The sequence below is a fragment of the Podarcis vaucheri genome (assembly GCF_965113315.1).
Source record: "Podarcis vaucheri genome assembly, chromosome: 9".
Classification (NCBI taxonomy): domain Eukaryota; kingdom Metazoa; phylum Chordata; class Lepidosauria; order Squamata; family Lacertidae; genus Podarcis; species Podarcis vaucheri.
In genome coordinates, this window is record NC_138767.1 from 58,232,105 (window position 1) to 58,248,941 (window position 16,837).

The window sequence follows — 16,837 nt, forward strand, 5'->3', positions numbered from 1 at the left end:
CTTTGGTACATACTTTTTTTCTGAAGTCATGGAGCCTTTTGGTGTCTAGCTTCAGTGTAATATTATCCACCATTTCCACTTTGTATGTGTAATTTGTACGTGCACTGCAAGCATGCAATGGCCTGTTCATGCTTCTTTCCAGAAACTCCAGCATGGTGCTCCTGTAATTCAAGCCATCCATGGGAGCATTTGTACATAGGAAAACTGGAGTGCAGAAGGAATAAATTCACTTGTTCACATGAAATTAAAGAGTACGTCTAGATGGAATGTATGTCTTTGGTGAACAGTGAAATGCCATCTACTGCCTTTTCTGAACTTCAGTTGCAAACCGTATGTCAGAAACCCTTCCAGGCTGAAGTCTCTGAAGCCTCTGATGTCAAAGCAACTGGGAATAGAATGGAGTGTACCAATTCTGCCATGCAAAACCTTTGAATGGAAGCAACTGAGCAGCTGTAATTCTCTAGTATTACTTCCATGGTTCCTTTCATGGGTTGTGCCTAAAGTGAGGGAAGGGCGCATGATGCCTTCCAGAATCCAAGTATTATTGACAATGCCACTAAATTCCAGCATGAGACTTATTTAGGATCCTGAAAAGTGTGGCATTTTCAGGCTCTCGGTTCCAAATCTATAACCATTCTTTAAGCATGTATAATGATATGGGACACTGTATTTTGTTATCTGTGAGCCTTCGAGCAACTTCAGGCATTAAAGTGGACCAGGAGGAAACAGGAAGTGCAAGTAACTCATGTTTTATCTGTTTCCTGTCTCAGAACCCTCCAAGACAAGAGCTTTCGAAGCCATCCTAACCACAGTGGAAGGTGTAGACAATGCTGGTGGGGCTGATGGGAGTTGGAGTCCAACAACTTCTGGAGGACACCAGACTCCCCATCTCATGACATAACAGTTACTATCAAGGACCAGAGTCATCATGAAGAACCAGAGAGTTGAAAACATAGATGCCTCTGTATAATAACCATGTGCAATCTGAGACATAGGAGTGGGTGAGGACTACCCTTGCCTCTGCTACCACTGATTAACAATTCCATTAAGTAACAACAGTGAAACAAACAGATGGAAGTTTATCTTTAATTCCCTTTTAAATGTGCATTTTTTAAAAATCCAGTACAAATATAGGGGGCAGTCACAAGGCAGCCAACAACTTTTCCTATGTAAGGCAACGGAGCGTGCATAGAAATATAACCCCAGTTTATTATTTCCCAACAATGATATTTCCAGAGATGTTGCTCCATTTGAACTCTTTGGGGGATACAACACCCCTTTTCTTGACACTACCTTGGAGTAAATATTGGCACCATAATTGATTTTTCATTGGGGTAAAGGGTTGTACTCTCTTCATAGCCCAGTAAAAAATAAACTCTGTAATAAATAAATATTTAAAATAAATATATGCACTCTGAAAGTATATAAATTAGGTCCATCCTGAAGGGAAAAACAAATCCAGATTTCACTTCCCGAGTTAGCGCAGTCCCCATAGATTGACACTCCCAATCCACACAGCTTGTCATTCATTCTTTTCCTGCCATTTCTTCCATTTTCCTACAATCTGCCTCCACATGCTTTAGGTAGCTATTTGTGTTCTAGGTGAAGGGAGAAAGCAATCCAGAACAGTCTGGTTTGAAGTCCAGTTCCAACTTCTCCTCGTCTACTTGACCGGTGCACCAGTGAGCAAACCAAAAAGAGGTTGACCCACTTGACCTCAAGGCCCACTCTCCTAAATCCAGACGTTGGGCAATGAAGGGCTTGTCTACCACTAACAGCTTCTCTGACAACCGGCACCCTAGATATCTCAGAACTCCACAGCATTCGGAAGTTCTTCGTGCTTTTGTTACCATTGAGGCTAAGAGACTCCATTCTCCTCCAGTGTTCTGACTTCAGCTGAATACTAACACATCCTTGTAGAGCTCTGGTACTCGTTCTGGATCCACTGGCCTGGGCAAGAAATGGGTGAATTTCTGGTGTCTTTTGGACCTCGCCCCGTCTCGGGGACTGCCGTCTTTGTTTAGCGCCACAAAGTACCGCCGGCCAGAGTCCCCATGCTTGTACACATTGGAGGAGTATGTGTTGTACCAGTTCTCTTCAAACTGTTCTCTGAAGACACATTCAGGAGTCAGCTTCTCCTGTGGAAATTTTAGGAATAAACACAGAGGTGAGAAATCTGATTAAGTAAATGCCTCAAAGGTGGCATCTCTCAAAAGCAGCTTTCCTTTCACTTGCTCAGATAAGAGATAACCAGTCCTTTAGGCAACGGGTGTTCTTAGGCCACCCCCAAAAAAATTGTTTTTGGAATAAAAGCTTTTAAAAATGAATTTTGCTTACAAGGCAGCTTCCCCTCTAAAAGTCAGTCTAAATGTGCATCGATACATATAAATCATTTTAAGGATCTAACAATACCCCTAACCCTCCCCACCTCAGATTACCATATAGGCCAGAATATAAGCCGCACTTTTTTTCCAAATTCCGAATGTGAAAAGTTAAAGCATGGCTTAAATTTGCGACATTACAAAAATGGGCTTTTACAATATCGCCGCTGAAACAGACATATGGTAAAACGGAACGGGTGTGAGTGCCTGTGGAATTTTAAGGGAGCTACTAATATTAGGGTATTGTCTTGTTTTCTTTTTCCCCCTTGAATTTTAAAGGTGCGGCTTATTTGCGGGTGAAGCTTATATTTGGGCCAATGCAGTATATCCGCTATGCTTCCAGAAGAGAAGCGATAGATCCATTGCTTTAATAAAATAGTCAAAGGGAAGCATTGGGGATATACAGTGCTACCTCTGATTATGAACTTAATTCGTTCAGATGTCCATTCTTAACCTGAAACCGTTCTTAACCTGAGGTGCCACTTTAGCTAATGGGGTCTCCCGCTGCCGCCACGTGATTTCTGTTCTCATCCTGAGGTAAAGTTCTTAACCCGAGGTACTACTTCTGGGTGAGCAGAGTTTGTAACCCGAAGTGTTTGTAACCCGAGGTACCACTGTACTGTATTGGCCTGAATATAAGATGATTATTTTATTAACAAGGAAAGAAAGAAAGTACACCCCAGAGCTCCACCGGCTGAATCACAATGGAGCAGCAAATTTCACTTCCATCCGTCTATGCTCTGGTATTTATGTGTACAACTCCTTCATTCTCTCTCTCTCTTTATTTTGGTGAACAGAGAGTGAACTCAGAGCATGACTTGCTTTGCAAGATTGATATTGGAAGGAAAATATTAGCTACTGAACCCCTTTAAAAAACTGTCTGGACTCCTAGACCAGGTTTGCCAAGCTGGTTGCCCTTTCGGACTACAACTCCCATCAGCCCTGGCTGCAGCTAGTAGGTGTTGTAAGTCCAAAACCTTTGGAAGGCACCTGGGTTGGCTAAGGCTGTTGTAGATTAACGATACTAAGACCCCCTTGTCCCCTCACGCCTTGCAAATTGGACTTCTTTCTTCCCTCAGAACTAAATGCCATTCACATGAGCAGTGGCGTAGCGTGGGTTGTCAGCACCCGGGGCAAGGCAAGTAATTTGCGCCCCCTAACCCGTGGATTTGCGCCCCCTAACCCGTGGATTTGCGCCCCCTAACCCCCAGATGTTGCGCCCGGTGCGGCCGGCCCCCCCTGCACCCCCCACGCTATGCCACTGCACATGAGCACCTGGGCCAGGCTGGCTGGAACCAGATTGCCATTGCATATGAATGAAAAGTGCACCCAATGACTCCTGTAGCAGCCAGGGAAGCTGGCCTGACATCTGGGGAAGGGACATAGCTCAGAGACAGAGCATATCTTTGCATGCAGAATGGTCCGGCACTAGGTGATAGGAAAGGATAATAATAAATGGGTATGATCCAACTTTCTCTGACACCAGCAGCAAAATTCCCAGCAGCTATAACAGATCAAGTCGACAGGAAATCTGAGCTTGTAGCACAAGCTGAGTGATACAATGGTAATACTTACAGAGCCATAAAGTTCTCCTTTTTCATTCATTCCAAGGTAAAGGCCGCTGTCCACCCCTCGAATACTGACTAATCCCACGGCCACACTGATGAATTCAAGGATACCTGCATTGAGGAGGGAGAAAAACAAACGTTTGTTTTCAACTTCCATGCACGTTGCAGTGAAGACACAGTTATAAAATATTGCCAAAGGCAGACAGAGACTTAGCTATGCAAAATCTAACTGTAATATTTTGTTATAGCACAGAACACCCTCAAAAGGTGTACCCCTGAGTTATAATGGTTCAAAGACTGGGCACGATCCGGCCTAAACTAAGCCCTTTGACACTTCATTGATTTCAACAAGAGTGTTAAGCATGTGCCCAAGTCTCTGCAGCTGAAATCAGTGGAACTTATAAGTGCAACTTTGGCTAGGCTATCCCATTCTCTGTTAAATAATAACAGTAATCAAATATTTGGATTGTTGGAAAGGAAGTTTTTGATAAATGCTTTTAAAAACCATGGCTCCCCCCCCCCTTTTGAAATATTGCCATCTGATTTTAGGCATAGCTTTGAATCTTTCTTCTGTATTTATCAATGCTGTTTTATTTTCCGAACTCCCAAAGCAAGATAATGAATGTTCTATCATTTGCAGCCTTGGGAGTTTTAATTGAAAGTTGCCAGGGTCTTGGTTTGTGTAATGCTGAGTGGCAGCCCAGCCAAATCTTCTACAAAGATCAGATATTAAATCTTCCGACTGCAAATAAATCATCAGAGATTTCGGAGTTCCCAATATTCAAAGTTCCATTGAAAGACATGGGAGGTATTCTGCCTTTCTGATATCATTTTCAAAGAAAAACTCCCCTCCCCTCCCCCGCTCCAATTCATAATAAGCAGGTGATTCAATCCACAAAAGACACCACATCAGACAAACCTATTGAGAATGGCGATAGAATAAAGAAGCACCAAGAATGTTTGATCTCGATCTCAAACTCTCTCTCTCTCTCTTTGGAGGTAATTATTCTGTGTTTACATGCTGTAAGAAATTTCCCTTCTGTGCAGAACTCTGCTCAACTGACGTTCTGTTCAGCCTGGAAACCTTGATGTTTCCAGTGTGTTGCAAAATCAGTTAAGAACCTTTTGCAATGAGTTGTTTTGACTATGGGAAACTTGATAGAAAACCTCTCCATTGGCCTTTTGTGTCTGTTCAAACCCCTCCATGGTTGTCAACAGTAGCAGGTTTCTTCAGATAAGGCTGTGCTTCCTGCAATCTGCCAGTTTTTGTTTGCTCTTACAAATTAAGCAACCTTTCCCAATCTTGCATTAAGTCTCTTATTGTCATTAAGGCACAGTGTCGAAGCAATGATTCTTCAACATCTACTTCATTGGGCTGGTCATGTTGTTTGGATGCCTGATTATCAACTTCCAAAGCAGCTACCCTATTCCCAACTTAAAAATGGAAAGCATAATGCTGGCGGTCAACAAAAGAGGTTTAAAGACTCTCCCAAGGCAAATCTTTTTTAAAAATGTAGTATAAACACTGATAATTGGGAAACACTGGTCTGCGAGCGCTCCAGTTGGAGAACAGCCTTTACCAAAGGTGTTATGGACTTGGAAGACACTCGAACTCAGGGCAAAAGGGAGAAATGAGCTAAGAGGAAGGCACATTTGGCAAACCCTCACCACGTGGAAGGATGTGAAGATCCAGAACTGGCCTCCACAGTTACCTATGGACACACTGCTAAGACCGTGTTCATGGAAGACAATCTTACTCGGCTCCGAGTGATCACCAGAGGAGAAGAAAATTTGAATCCTAAACAGAGCAAGGGCCTTCTCAGTAGTCGCACCCACCCTGTGGAACGCCCTCCCATCAGATGTCAAAGAAATAAACAACTACCTCACATTTAGAAGACATCTGAAGGCAGCCCTTCAAACTAGGGAAGTTTTTAATGACTGATGTTTTAATGTATTTTTAATCTTTTGTTGGAAGCCGCCCAGAGTGGCTGGGGAAACCCAGCCAGATGGGTGGGGTATAAATAATAAATTATTATTATTATTATTATTATTATTATTATTATTATTATTATTATTACTACTACTACTACTACTAATGCAGGTCAGAGATGTAGCAAGTTATCAGACTACTGGCTAGTGTGTCAGGTCACGTGTGGACCTGGGAGACACCTGCTATGCCATAAACTCAATGGTTGACCTTCCTCAAGTCATCCTGCCTTCTTTTTCCAATCTGCGAAATGGGCATAGTAAAAAATCTATAGGGCTGTTGGGAAGAGAATCAAACTATCTTTGCAGGAATACAACCATAGACTCACAGTCTCCTCACTGCTCTTAAGGCAGGCAGGCGGCCTGTTCTGTTGCATACAGTGCCTGGCATAGCAGAGCTAAATAGACGTGAAACAGCAGTAGCTGCTGTTTATGCAGGACCAGCACAGTTCAGTTCCACTTTGCACAGCAGCGTCTTGTTAAAGTGCAGTCTTGCACACATTTGCGTATGCCTAACTCCCACTGGAACGCATGGGGCTTAATACACAGGTAGCAAAGGGCAGGGCTGCATTGCAAACAATTAAGGAAGGCAAGACCTACATTCATTTGTTAGAAGAAAAATCAAAGCACTGGCAAAGATCAGAGTGAAAGGTTGGAATTGACACGCCCTCTTCCTCCCCTCAGCCAGAGCAGTGTGTCCAGGTATGCCGCTGTGATATGTCTCTGTATTTCTGCATATGCACACACACATGCTGCCTACATACAAGCGGTGCAGATGACTGAGCAAATACATATGGCGTTTCCTTTCTAAAAGGAGAGGTCCTGAGGCTCTCTAGGGCAACACGCTCTGACCTGGAAGCCCTCTCTTCTCATCCGCACCAACTAATTGCCTACTTCCTGCAGGAAAGCACACCTGTGTCCAAAATAGCATGCAACCACCATGAGAATAATTTATTGACATGGAAACTGTGGCCCATTGCAGTTTTCAGGTGCAGCGCTATTTCCTGCAAGGATTCCACCCACAACGTTCATCTGCTGCACAGTATGGGATGCAGCTGTAGGTGGGGCCGGAATGGCACTCTGCACATGCTCAAGGAAATCTATTGTTACTTCATGCCTACAAGGCCCTTCTTTTTCCCCCAAAAAAAGGTTGTTGCTCCAAACAAAGCCTTGCAAACAGATGCTGGAGCTTGATCTTAATCTCAGAGCCATGGTTGGGGCAAAAGATTCCTGCCTTGCAAGGGGTTGGACTAGATGATCCACGGGATCCCTTCCAACTCTACGATTCTAATGATGCCCTCCCCCCCCCAATTCCCTCAAGCTCTTGTCTCCAGCATCATCTGGCTGGCTCCCTTTGCCGCGGTCCTAGCCCGGATTTAAAGCGGTTTATGCCTTTAAGCCAGAGGTCCGTTGCTATACCATCTGTTGCTATAGGATGCTTCCGTCGCAAGGGGAGAAGGTGGGGGAAGAAGCCGCGGAAGGGAGCGAAGCCTGCTTGGAAAGAGAGGGAAGAAAAGGAGGAAGGGAGGAAGGGGAAAGAGTGAGGAGCCTTACCGAAGAGGCTGTGGTCTTGCCGAGTGCCTTGCACGCTGCCGTCGGGCAGGATCTGCAGGTGGAAGCCCGTCCTGCAGTAGAGCTGCCTCCGGCGCAGGATGCCTTGCAAGTGCGCCAGCTCGGTGGCCCCCGACGCGCCCCCTCGGGAGCCCCTCTCCACCTGCGCCAGGCGGTCGCCCAGCAGAGGCGGCCTCTCCCCAGACGGAGGCAGGAGGAAGTGGGAGCCCACCTGCTGGCCCAAGCCCTCCAGGCCGCCTAGGAAGCCCCCGACGTCGGCTAAGGGAGCCATGGAGGAGTCCCAGCGAGGAAGGGATGGAGAAGGACGGCGGGGAGATAGATAGATATATATTATGGACAGGTAGATGTACGCAGAGAGTCACGTCTCAAGGCTCACAGCTGGGGCTTCTCCCGGAGGCCGGACTCCGCATCCAGATAGCAGTTGCCTGTCTGGGGAGGCTCTCCTCTCTCCCTAGGCATGGGGCTGGCGGGACTGGGCTGAGCTTGGCATAAACATCCACAGCCGGTGCTGCTGCTGCTTCTGGCTCGATGCAAGCGATGCCTCTCCAGAATTGCGCGTGGGGGAATCTCTCCAGCTCGCGCTCTATATATAGCCACGTCGGGCGGGTTTCCCCCCTGACATATGCTAATGCGGATGCGCGCCCCGGCGTTTGAAACCCTAGACGGAGCTTTTTCTCTCTCTCCTTGCCGCCCCTCCTCTCACACCTTTCTTCCCCTCCGCCTCCACCCTCGCTCTGCAGGGACGGAGGGGAGTTCCTAATGTTCCCCAGCCATTCTCTCGCGCCTTGGCGCACGCCCCTTCGAAGTTAGCAGCCTAGGAAACACCCCTCCCCTCCCCTCCGCCGCCACCAGCACCAGCCCCTCCCTCCCCACACACATACACACACAGAGAGAGAGAGAGAGAGAGAGACCAGGTTGTTGTCGGTGGGGCGAAGGATGCCGTCGGTTCCCTGCCTGCTTTTGATGTTCAGGCTTTTCTTCACACAGAAGTAAATCGAGAAGGCGCAAAAGCCCAGTTTGCCAAAAGGCGCAGGAGAAAGCAGGGTTGGACTTGGGGAGCTTGCAGTGCATTACCTGGACAGGTGCGAGGAAAGGTAAGCGAGAAGCAGGAGAGAAAGGGCGTTACCTGAGGGTTAGACCTGCCCAGACACACATGAAAGAGCAGCGGGCGGGGGAGAGAAAGCAAAAGATCTAACAGTTCCACTCTGAGATTTTTCAGAGCACTCATAAAAGTGTTGCGTTTATTACCCTTTCCTTTTATCACCTTAGGTTTCCCCCCACAAAAGAGGGGGGATTTTGTTTCCAAATGAATTGGCATCGTCAACTGGGGTTTCCCCCTTCCTTGAAGGCTGCTATACTTCATTTATCACAGACAATGTGACACAGGACTATTGTTCTGGTGTGTCTTAATATAAGTGCTCAACAATCTATCCGAATACAGCAGAACAGATGCGTGTCTGGTAGGCTATTGGTGAATATCGACATTTACTGCTCAGTCTCCAGATTAGAAGTGGCCCAGCGGGAAATATCAGAAAATGCTGGTGTTTACCTGTAAATGATGAAGCCAAGTGAATGCTTTCTCCATGGGCATAGACAAGGGGGGACGGGGGTCAGCTGCCCCCCCCAGATCAAGTAGAACAATAGAAATATTTAATTGACCAATCACATCAGTTCTGCCCCCCCTAAAAAAAGGCCTGCCCCCGTAACAAAAATCCTGGCTACGTCTATGGCCTTCTGTAAATGACCAAATGTCATTTGCCTAATTTGTGGCACCCTTCCTCAACCTGGTGCCCTCTAGGTGGTTTGGGCTACAATGCCCATAAACCCTGACCATTGGGCATACAAGGGAGCTGTAGTCCAAACAATTTGGAGGGTACCAAAGGTTGGCGTACAGGGAGAAGAGATGCCACAAGTGTGAATGCCTTTCCACCTGGGTGTTGCAACAGTTCACCAATCAACATCAGCAATGTCAAGACACATGTGGCCTTACAGCAGGTGTGACAAACCTCTGGCCACCCAGATGTTCTTGGGCTCCATCTCCCATCATTCCTGTCCATTACCTTTGCTGGCTAGGGCTGAGAGGAGTTGGAAGCCAACAATATCTGGCGGGCCTTAGAGAAATTGTTAGAGCCCACATTATGAACCTATAATACACCAACCAGATTGCCACCAACCATCCTTGGCAGGGCTGCTTTTTTAGACCGGGGAGGGAATGTTCAGCAACTCTGTGCATAGAATTGCAGTGCCTGTCTGTGCTGTGATCTGTAAGCTAATCCAATCCTAGGCATGCTCCTAGATCTCCCCATACTGCGTACCCTGTAGGGAAGGGGAAGGCAGAACCCAACAATGTTTTCTGCTTTTTCCATCAGGTCTCAGGAGGCTAGAACTGATTGCATACATGCCACTTAAAGTGATTCGATAGCACAATCTGAAACATGTTTACTCAAAGCCTCGTTGAGCTCGATAGGGCTTGCTCCCAAGTAGGTAAGTTTAGAATTGTTGCAGCCTGAGAGGGCAAAGCCAAGCATGTCTACTCCAAAGTAAGCCTCTCTGAGTTCAAGGGGCCTGACTCTCAGGAAACCTAAACCTCTCTCCCCCTCTCCTTGGTGTGCATATGTGAGAGTTCTCAGTCTTCTTGTGTAGTGTTTTTAAGTGATTGATGGTAATGCAGGAAGGCAGATTCGTAATCTCATGTTAACCTTCCTGCATATTTTTTTTTTGGATCACCCATGAATAGAGGGGTTCTATCTGAAACATATTTTTGGTACCACACTCACCGCTCTCCATAGGTGACTAACCTATGGCCATCTAGATATTGCTGGACTCCGGCTCCCATCAGCCTCAGCCAGTATGGCCAATGGTTAGGGATGATGAGAGGCATAGTTGAACAACATCTGGAGGATCAAAGCGTCTTCATCTCTGGATGGAGAAACTACCATATTTTTCGCTCTATAAGACTCACTTTTTCCCTTCTAAAAAGTAAGGGGAAATGTGTGTGCGTCTTATGGAGCGAATGCAGGCTGTGCAGCTATCCCAGAAGCCAGAACAGCAAGAGGGATCCATCTTGCTGTTCTGGCTTCTGGGATTCAGATTTTTTTTTTTCTTGTTTTCCTCCTCCAAAAACTAGGTGCGTCTTATGGTCTGGTGCATCTTATAGAGTGAAAAATAAGGTAGTTCCTGGTGCATGGTAGACGCTCTGGTCAAGTGGATATGGAAAGAGTAGGTGTCACATTGAAAGCATGCCTCTGTCTCCTTGAAGAGATGGCAGTCAGACACAAGTATACATTATATAAGAATTGCCATGCAGAAATCATAGAATTATAGAGTTGGAAGGGACCACAAGGATCATCTAGTCCGACCCTCTGCAGTGCAATGCAGGAATCCTTTACCCAATGTGGGCTTCAAACCCACAACTATGAGATTAAAGGTCTTTATTCTCAATACTTACATGTTGGCTTTCAGGGTAAAGCCCTCCCCCAAAAGAACTAATTTCATAGGTAGATGGATATTATTATACATAACAGTTTAGCTTCTCATTCAGGGCAGGGGCTGTCACCAAGAGCTGTATCCAGACCTGATAGAAGGATATCAAGTGCTGCTGTGGATGGACTCAACAATCCCTTTTAGAACAAGTGTGAGGAACCTTTGGCCCTCCAGGTGTTGCTGAACTACATTTCCCATCAATCCCGGCAGCATGGCCTACAATGAAGGCTTGTGGGAGTTGTAGTCCCACAAGATCTAGAGAGCCAAAGGTTCCCTGTCCCTGCCTTCAGGTGTTTAGGAATGTATCAAGATGCTGATGGTCATACCTGGTTCCTGACACATGGCAGTTGGAACTATAGTGTTTCTGCTGGAAATGCAGAGGCAGAGAAATATATTAGTTATGCACCTGGATTCATTTAAAGTGAAAGAAGCTATCAAAAAGTCCATGTTTTGTAATGAAAGCATTAGGGAAGTAGTCAGTGGGTTTTATTTCTGCATGACTGCCAGGAGGTCCTCCTGCTAATCTTTCAAGACCTCTCTGTATTTGGGTTGTTAAAGAGACAAAAGCGATCAAAATGTTTTATGGGAGAACTTTGATAGCTGGGGAAAGATACATTTGCAACTTCCTACTCTGCTTCTGCAAGCATGGATGTGTTCCTGGCTGGCAAGGGGAAACTTCACAGTTCCCTACCAGAGGGTTGCTCAAGCTTATGAAGGGGAAAGTCCCATCTGTGTGTGGCTTGTTGTTCAATTTTCAGACTCGCATTCCTGACTGCCACTATAATAAACCCCACCTTTTCTTAATAAGGTTAGATAAAAGGTGTGATAGTGGAATCCTCACACAACCTAACCGTCTGTTTCATCTGCTTGGGTTCATCTTTATGCAGGAGAGTTACTACACAGGCCTAGGCATGTTTACTCAGAAGTAAGCCCCATTAAGTTCAATTGGGCTTACTCCGGGGTAAGTGTGCATAAGACTGCAGTTTATGTTATGGGTCAGAGGCAGATTGTCCCAAATTTCAAGAGAGAGGTAAAAATTATCCCAATTTCCAGATATTTCTATTAAGCAGAGTGTGTGCCTGTATATTGATTGTCCATCAGTTGTGGGGGTGCTTTAATAATGTTGATACCACCACAAGTGGATTAGTGAGTAGAGTAACCAGATGCAAAAGAGGAAAGGGGTCCTCTTGTATGAAGAACTAACTTTTGAAAGAGTTCAGCAAAGGATTGTCTAGTTCCAGAGTCTCAAGAACATGTACTGTACCACAAGCGAGAGCTATCACTCTTCCAGTAGCGATCAATTCCCAGTGCAAATGTTGACACTCAGGACCAGCTTCAGATTGTTTCAGAGGCAACTTCTTTTAAAATAATTTCAGGTACATCCATATTTTAAATTACGGGTTGGAGTCAGTGTAAGTCCTATTCAGAGTAGACCCATTGAAATGAATAGGCATGGCTAACTTAAGGGCATTCATTCCAGTGGGTCTGCCCTGCGTAAGACTTGGTTGAATACCACTGGATATGTTTCTCTAGCTGGTGTAGTAGCTAGAATTTAGGGACTGGGTAAACCGGGGATCAAATCTCTGCTCATTAAGGTTGTCTGGATGCAAGAGAACAGGACTGGAGCACCTTTAATAGTTTCTGTAGAAGAGGGATTGTCATCTGTGCCTGTTTAAATTCCTTCCTCTACACATTCTTTGAAGAAGCCCTGTCTTCTTTTGCATCTGACTATCCTAACCCTGGGGACGCAGGTGGCACTGTGAGTTAAACCACAGAGCCTAGGACTTGCCGATCAGAAGGTTGGCGGTTTGAATCCCCTCGACGGGGTGAGCTCCCGTTGTTCGGTCCCTGCTCCTGCCAACCTAGCAGTTTGAAAGCATATCAAAGTGCAAGTAGATAAATAGGTACCGCTCCGGCGGGAAGGTAAACGGCATTTCCGTGTGCTGCTTTGGTTCGCCAGAAGCGGCTTAGTCATGCTGGCCACATGACCTGGAAGTTGTCTGCGGACAAACGCCAGCTCCCTCGGCCTATAGAGCGAGATGAGCGCGCAACCCCAGAGTCAGTCACAACTGGACCTAAGGGTCAGGGGTCCCTTTACCTTTATCCTAACCCTGAGCCACAAAGCTTTCTGGGTGACCTTGTCCAGTTTGATTTCTCAGCCTAATTTGCTTCACAGGTGTTTTGGTGAGTATAAAAGAGCAGGGACCATAGAGTCCACTCTGAGGGTTGTATCCATTGTTAGTTATACTCCAGAGTAGACCCATTTCAATTAATGCACATGACTAACTTAGGTTCGTTCATGTCAATGGGTTTACTCCAACTGGATGCATCCATAACATTTTAGGAGGAACGGTAGGATATAAATAAAAAATGTATCATTGTTAATCACACTTTCATGTGCAAAGTTGTTTACAATATTTTTTATAAAAATTCCTTACCACCCTGTAAGAGAGAAAGAGCTTATTACTTGCATATTAAAGTTGGAGAAAGTAACTTGTCTATTTCCCAGATCCATAAAATCTGAATCTCTTCCACTGACTGGCTCAGTACAAAACACACTGGTTCACGTGTGTTTTGGGAACATTAATGTAACCCTAGTATTGCAAAGTGTATTATTGCCTGCCTTAATACACTGTATATTCTCATCTAGATAAATGTTATTTCCCTATCGAGGACCTTTCAGAACCAAATCTTGAAAGGGCTGTGGGGGCGGGAAATTGCTTAGTGGGTTTACACTTTTGTTTAACTAACAAAACAAAACAAAAGTAGTAGAGCGATGGGAAAGAATAGGGTGATGTTTTTCTTAGGTGGGTTCTTTTTTCAAAGTCTCTTTCCATGTGTCTTTTCAGTCACCAACCATGTAAATCTGGGAGATCAAATGGATTTGGCTGCTTTGCTTTATTTGTTGGAGAGAGGTTTGGGGCTAATTAATTGGCAGGTGGCTTAAAGCAGGTAACGCAACACCTTTTCATCACAGTAGTCCTAAGTACTGCCCTGTGTGCACCTGAGTGATAAAAAAAGGAGAAGATTGTTGAAAGCAAGTGATTTATTGTGGAAGGATTTAAAACCTCAAAACGAAAATAATGTTAAATACAATGATCAGATAAATCACTTCCAAAGGAGGGAGCGAGAGGGAGAGCTGGCAGACTTGTTGGGAAAGCTGTTGCAGATAGATGTTATATAAGTTTACCTTTCAAATAACAGGAGCCTGTCATGTGGCTGGACCCAAAAAATCCTTCATAATCGAGCTTTCAAAGCACATCTGTGTAAACATTATCACATCAGTGTAAAACATCAACCAATGGGCTTTTGCTTTGAACCAAATCTTAATTGCAGGGCGAAATCAAAGAACGAGATCAAAGTTGCAGAATCTGAAGAAAACCAATTGTGCAGGGAGCCTGTACACTTATGTCTTAAAGATAGCATTACACCCCCAAAACAAGAAAACCCCACCCCAACAATTGAAGCACACACCGTGTCATTCAGATATATAGATATATACTGTATCTTAAAACATGTGTACATATGGACAGAAGAATTGAACTATCAATGCAACTCAGTACAAAACATTGGGGACATGAGAAAGAGCAAAATAGTTATAATTAAGAAACAGGTTATCAGACAGATATTATTTCAAGTCACAGAAATGCTTCCTGCGTTGGTCCCAAGTAGAGTAGCGAGATGCAAAAGGGAAGAGGGCTCCTCCATCCTTAGAAAAGGGTATAGAAAAGAAAATCTCAGCAGGTGCAGCTTGTCATACAGAGCGCATCTGCTGAAATTCCCCCTTTGACACAACTATTAAAGGTTCAGGAGGAGCCCTGCCCTCTTTTTCACCTTATCTCCAAGGAAAAGCAACTAGTAATAATAATAATAATTTATTATTTATAGCCCGCCCATATGGCTGGGTTTCCCCAGCCAACGTGATCCAGTTATCGTGTTGTGTCAGGGAGCTTAGTCAGCTAGTTCTCAGATGTACAGGGAAAAGCCTGAAACTAAGAAGGCTGATCACCGAAGAATTGATGCTTTTGAATTATGGTGCTGGAGGAGACTCGTGAGAGTCCCATGGGCTGCAAGAAGATCAAACCTCTCCATTCTTAAGGAAATCAGCCCTGGGTGCTCACTGGAAGGACAGGTCCTGAAGCTGAGACTCCAATACTTTGGCCACCTCATGAGAAGAGAAGACTCCCTGGAAAAGACTCTGATGTTGAGAAAGATGGAGGGCACAAGGAGAAGGGGACGACAGAGGACGAGATGGTTGGACAGTGTTCTCGAAGCTACGAACATGAGTTTGACCAAACTGTGGGAGGCAGCGGAAGACAGGAGGGCCTGGCGTGCTCTGGTCCATGGGGTCACGAAGAGTCGGACACGACTAAATGACTGAACAACAATGAAAGAAGTTTTTTATTTATTTTATTTCTTTATTAATTTTATTATTACTAGATTTTTATACCGCCCTATTTCCATAGATCTCAGAGTAGTTCACAACTTAATGGAAGACATGATTTTAGTTTCAAAGCAGTCTTCTATCCATGCACTGACCAGACATGCATTGGCTTAGCTTTTAGCAAGGTAACTGTGATGTATCATAGAATCATTATCATCTCATATACCATACAGTTATAGTTGGAAAGGACCTCAAGGGTCATCTAGTCCAACCCCCTGCAATGCAGGAACCCTGCCCACAGCCACCCCTGGGTGTCATATGTGCCTTAGGATCATATATTTAGACCAGAAGCCTCCTGGCATAGGGGCTGTCTTCCTCGTCTGCTACAGACATACATGGATGGCACTGTGGTGGTGATGATCATCCTAATCTAAGATTTGGTTTAATCATTTCATTTATTCATTTCTTCATTCATACTTCTAGCCCAGCCCATTTCTAGACAGAGAACATACACACTGTCCAGTTAGAAAACAATTCCATAAAACATATCCTTGAGCTTCACACCACTTCAAAGAGAATGATCTTAAGATTTCCAAGAGAAGCTCAGGCTGAGTTCTTAGTAAGACTTGAGGAATGGTGATTCTACAGTGGTGAGAAGGAACCATTCCTCTGATGCTCAAATTGGTGAGATGCAGAAGAGTACATTTTTGCTAGTTTATAAAAGATTATGATGGGATATACGTAAGGAGACAGTCTTTTACAGATACTGGGGCAAATAGAGCATTAAGTCAAAACTAGAAATTTCAGTTGAGCCTGGAACACAAATGGAAAACCAACCAGTTTGCAGGATTATGTGTGTAATAGATGATATAGCATCAGGAGGCAGGCCCCCTGATCTGCTCCAGCTCAGCAGTCTTTAAAATAAGACCGACATGTGTATAATCTGGGCTAATCTGAACCTTGCCTATGCCTTAGTAAGAAATTTGGCCAGAATCACAAGGTTGGAAGAAGCTGAGGGATTAGCAAATCTAACCTTCCCATTGGATAGCAAACTATAGAAATATCACAGCGACGCAATTAACCCACACCAATAATTTTTCTAAAGGTATCATTTGTTAGTCAGATTTATTGACAGCACAAAGCAAAGATGAAGAGGGTTAGAATAGCAGTGAAAGTGAAATACTAAACAAACTGACCTCTTTCAAGCGTAGCCTTTCATGTCTTGAGTTTGGAAGCAGTTATGCCATTTTATCAAGTACTGGGGAAAACACGATAAGGGCCTTATTTTCACCTTGCCGTTTGCACTAGTCATGTGACGGGAAGCGATAACTCCAATATGTATGTATATTTTTGCTCATTCTGTCTTGCTATCTTGGGAAGTTAAATATATCTGAAGAGTGTTTTTGCAAGAACTCCTTACTCTACTTTAAGTATACTCTACAATCTAATCGTTTCCCCTTTAC

At 44.7% G+C, this 16,837-nt stretch overlaps 1 protein-coding gene across 1 annotated transcript; it reads right to left on the reverse strand.

Moving 5' to 3' along the window:
- Positions 1–1,099: 1,099 nt before the first annotated feature.
- FGF20 (fibroblast growth factor 20) lies at positions 1,100–7,778 on the reverse strand (the record flags this gene model as incomplete). The annotated part of the gene is made up of 3 exons (XM_082238307.1): positions 1,100–2,138; positions 3,957–4,060; positions 7,490–7,778. The coding sequence occupies 3 exons, from the start codon at positions 7,776–7,778 to the stop codon at positions 1,893–1,895; spliced, it is 639 nt and encodes a 212-aa protein (XP_082094433.1). The 3' UTR covers positions 1,100–1,892.
- Between the last annotated feature and the right edge of the window lie 9,059 nt (positions 7,779–16,837).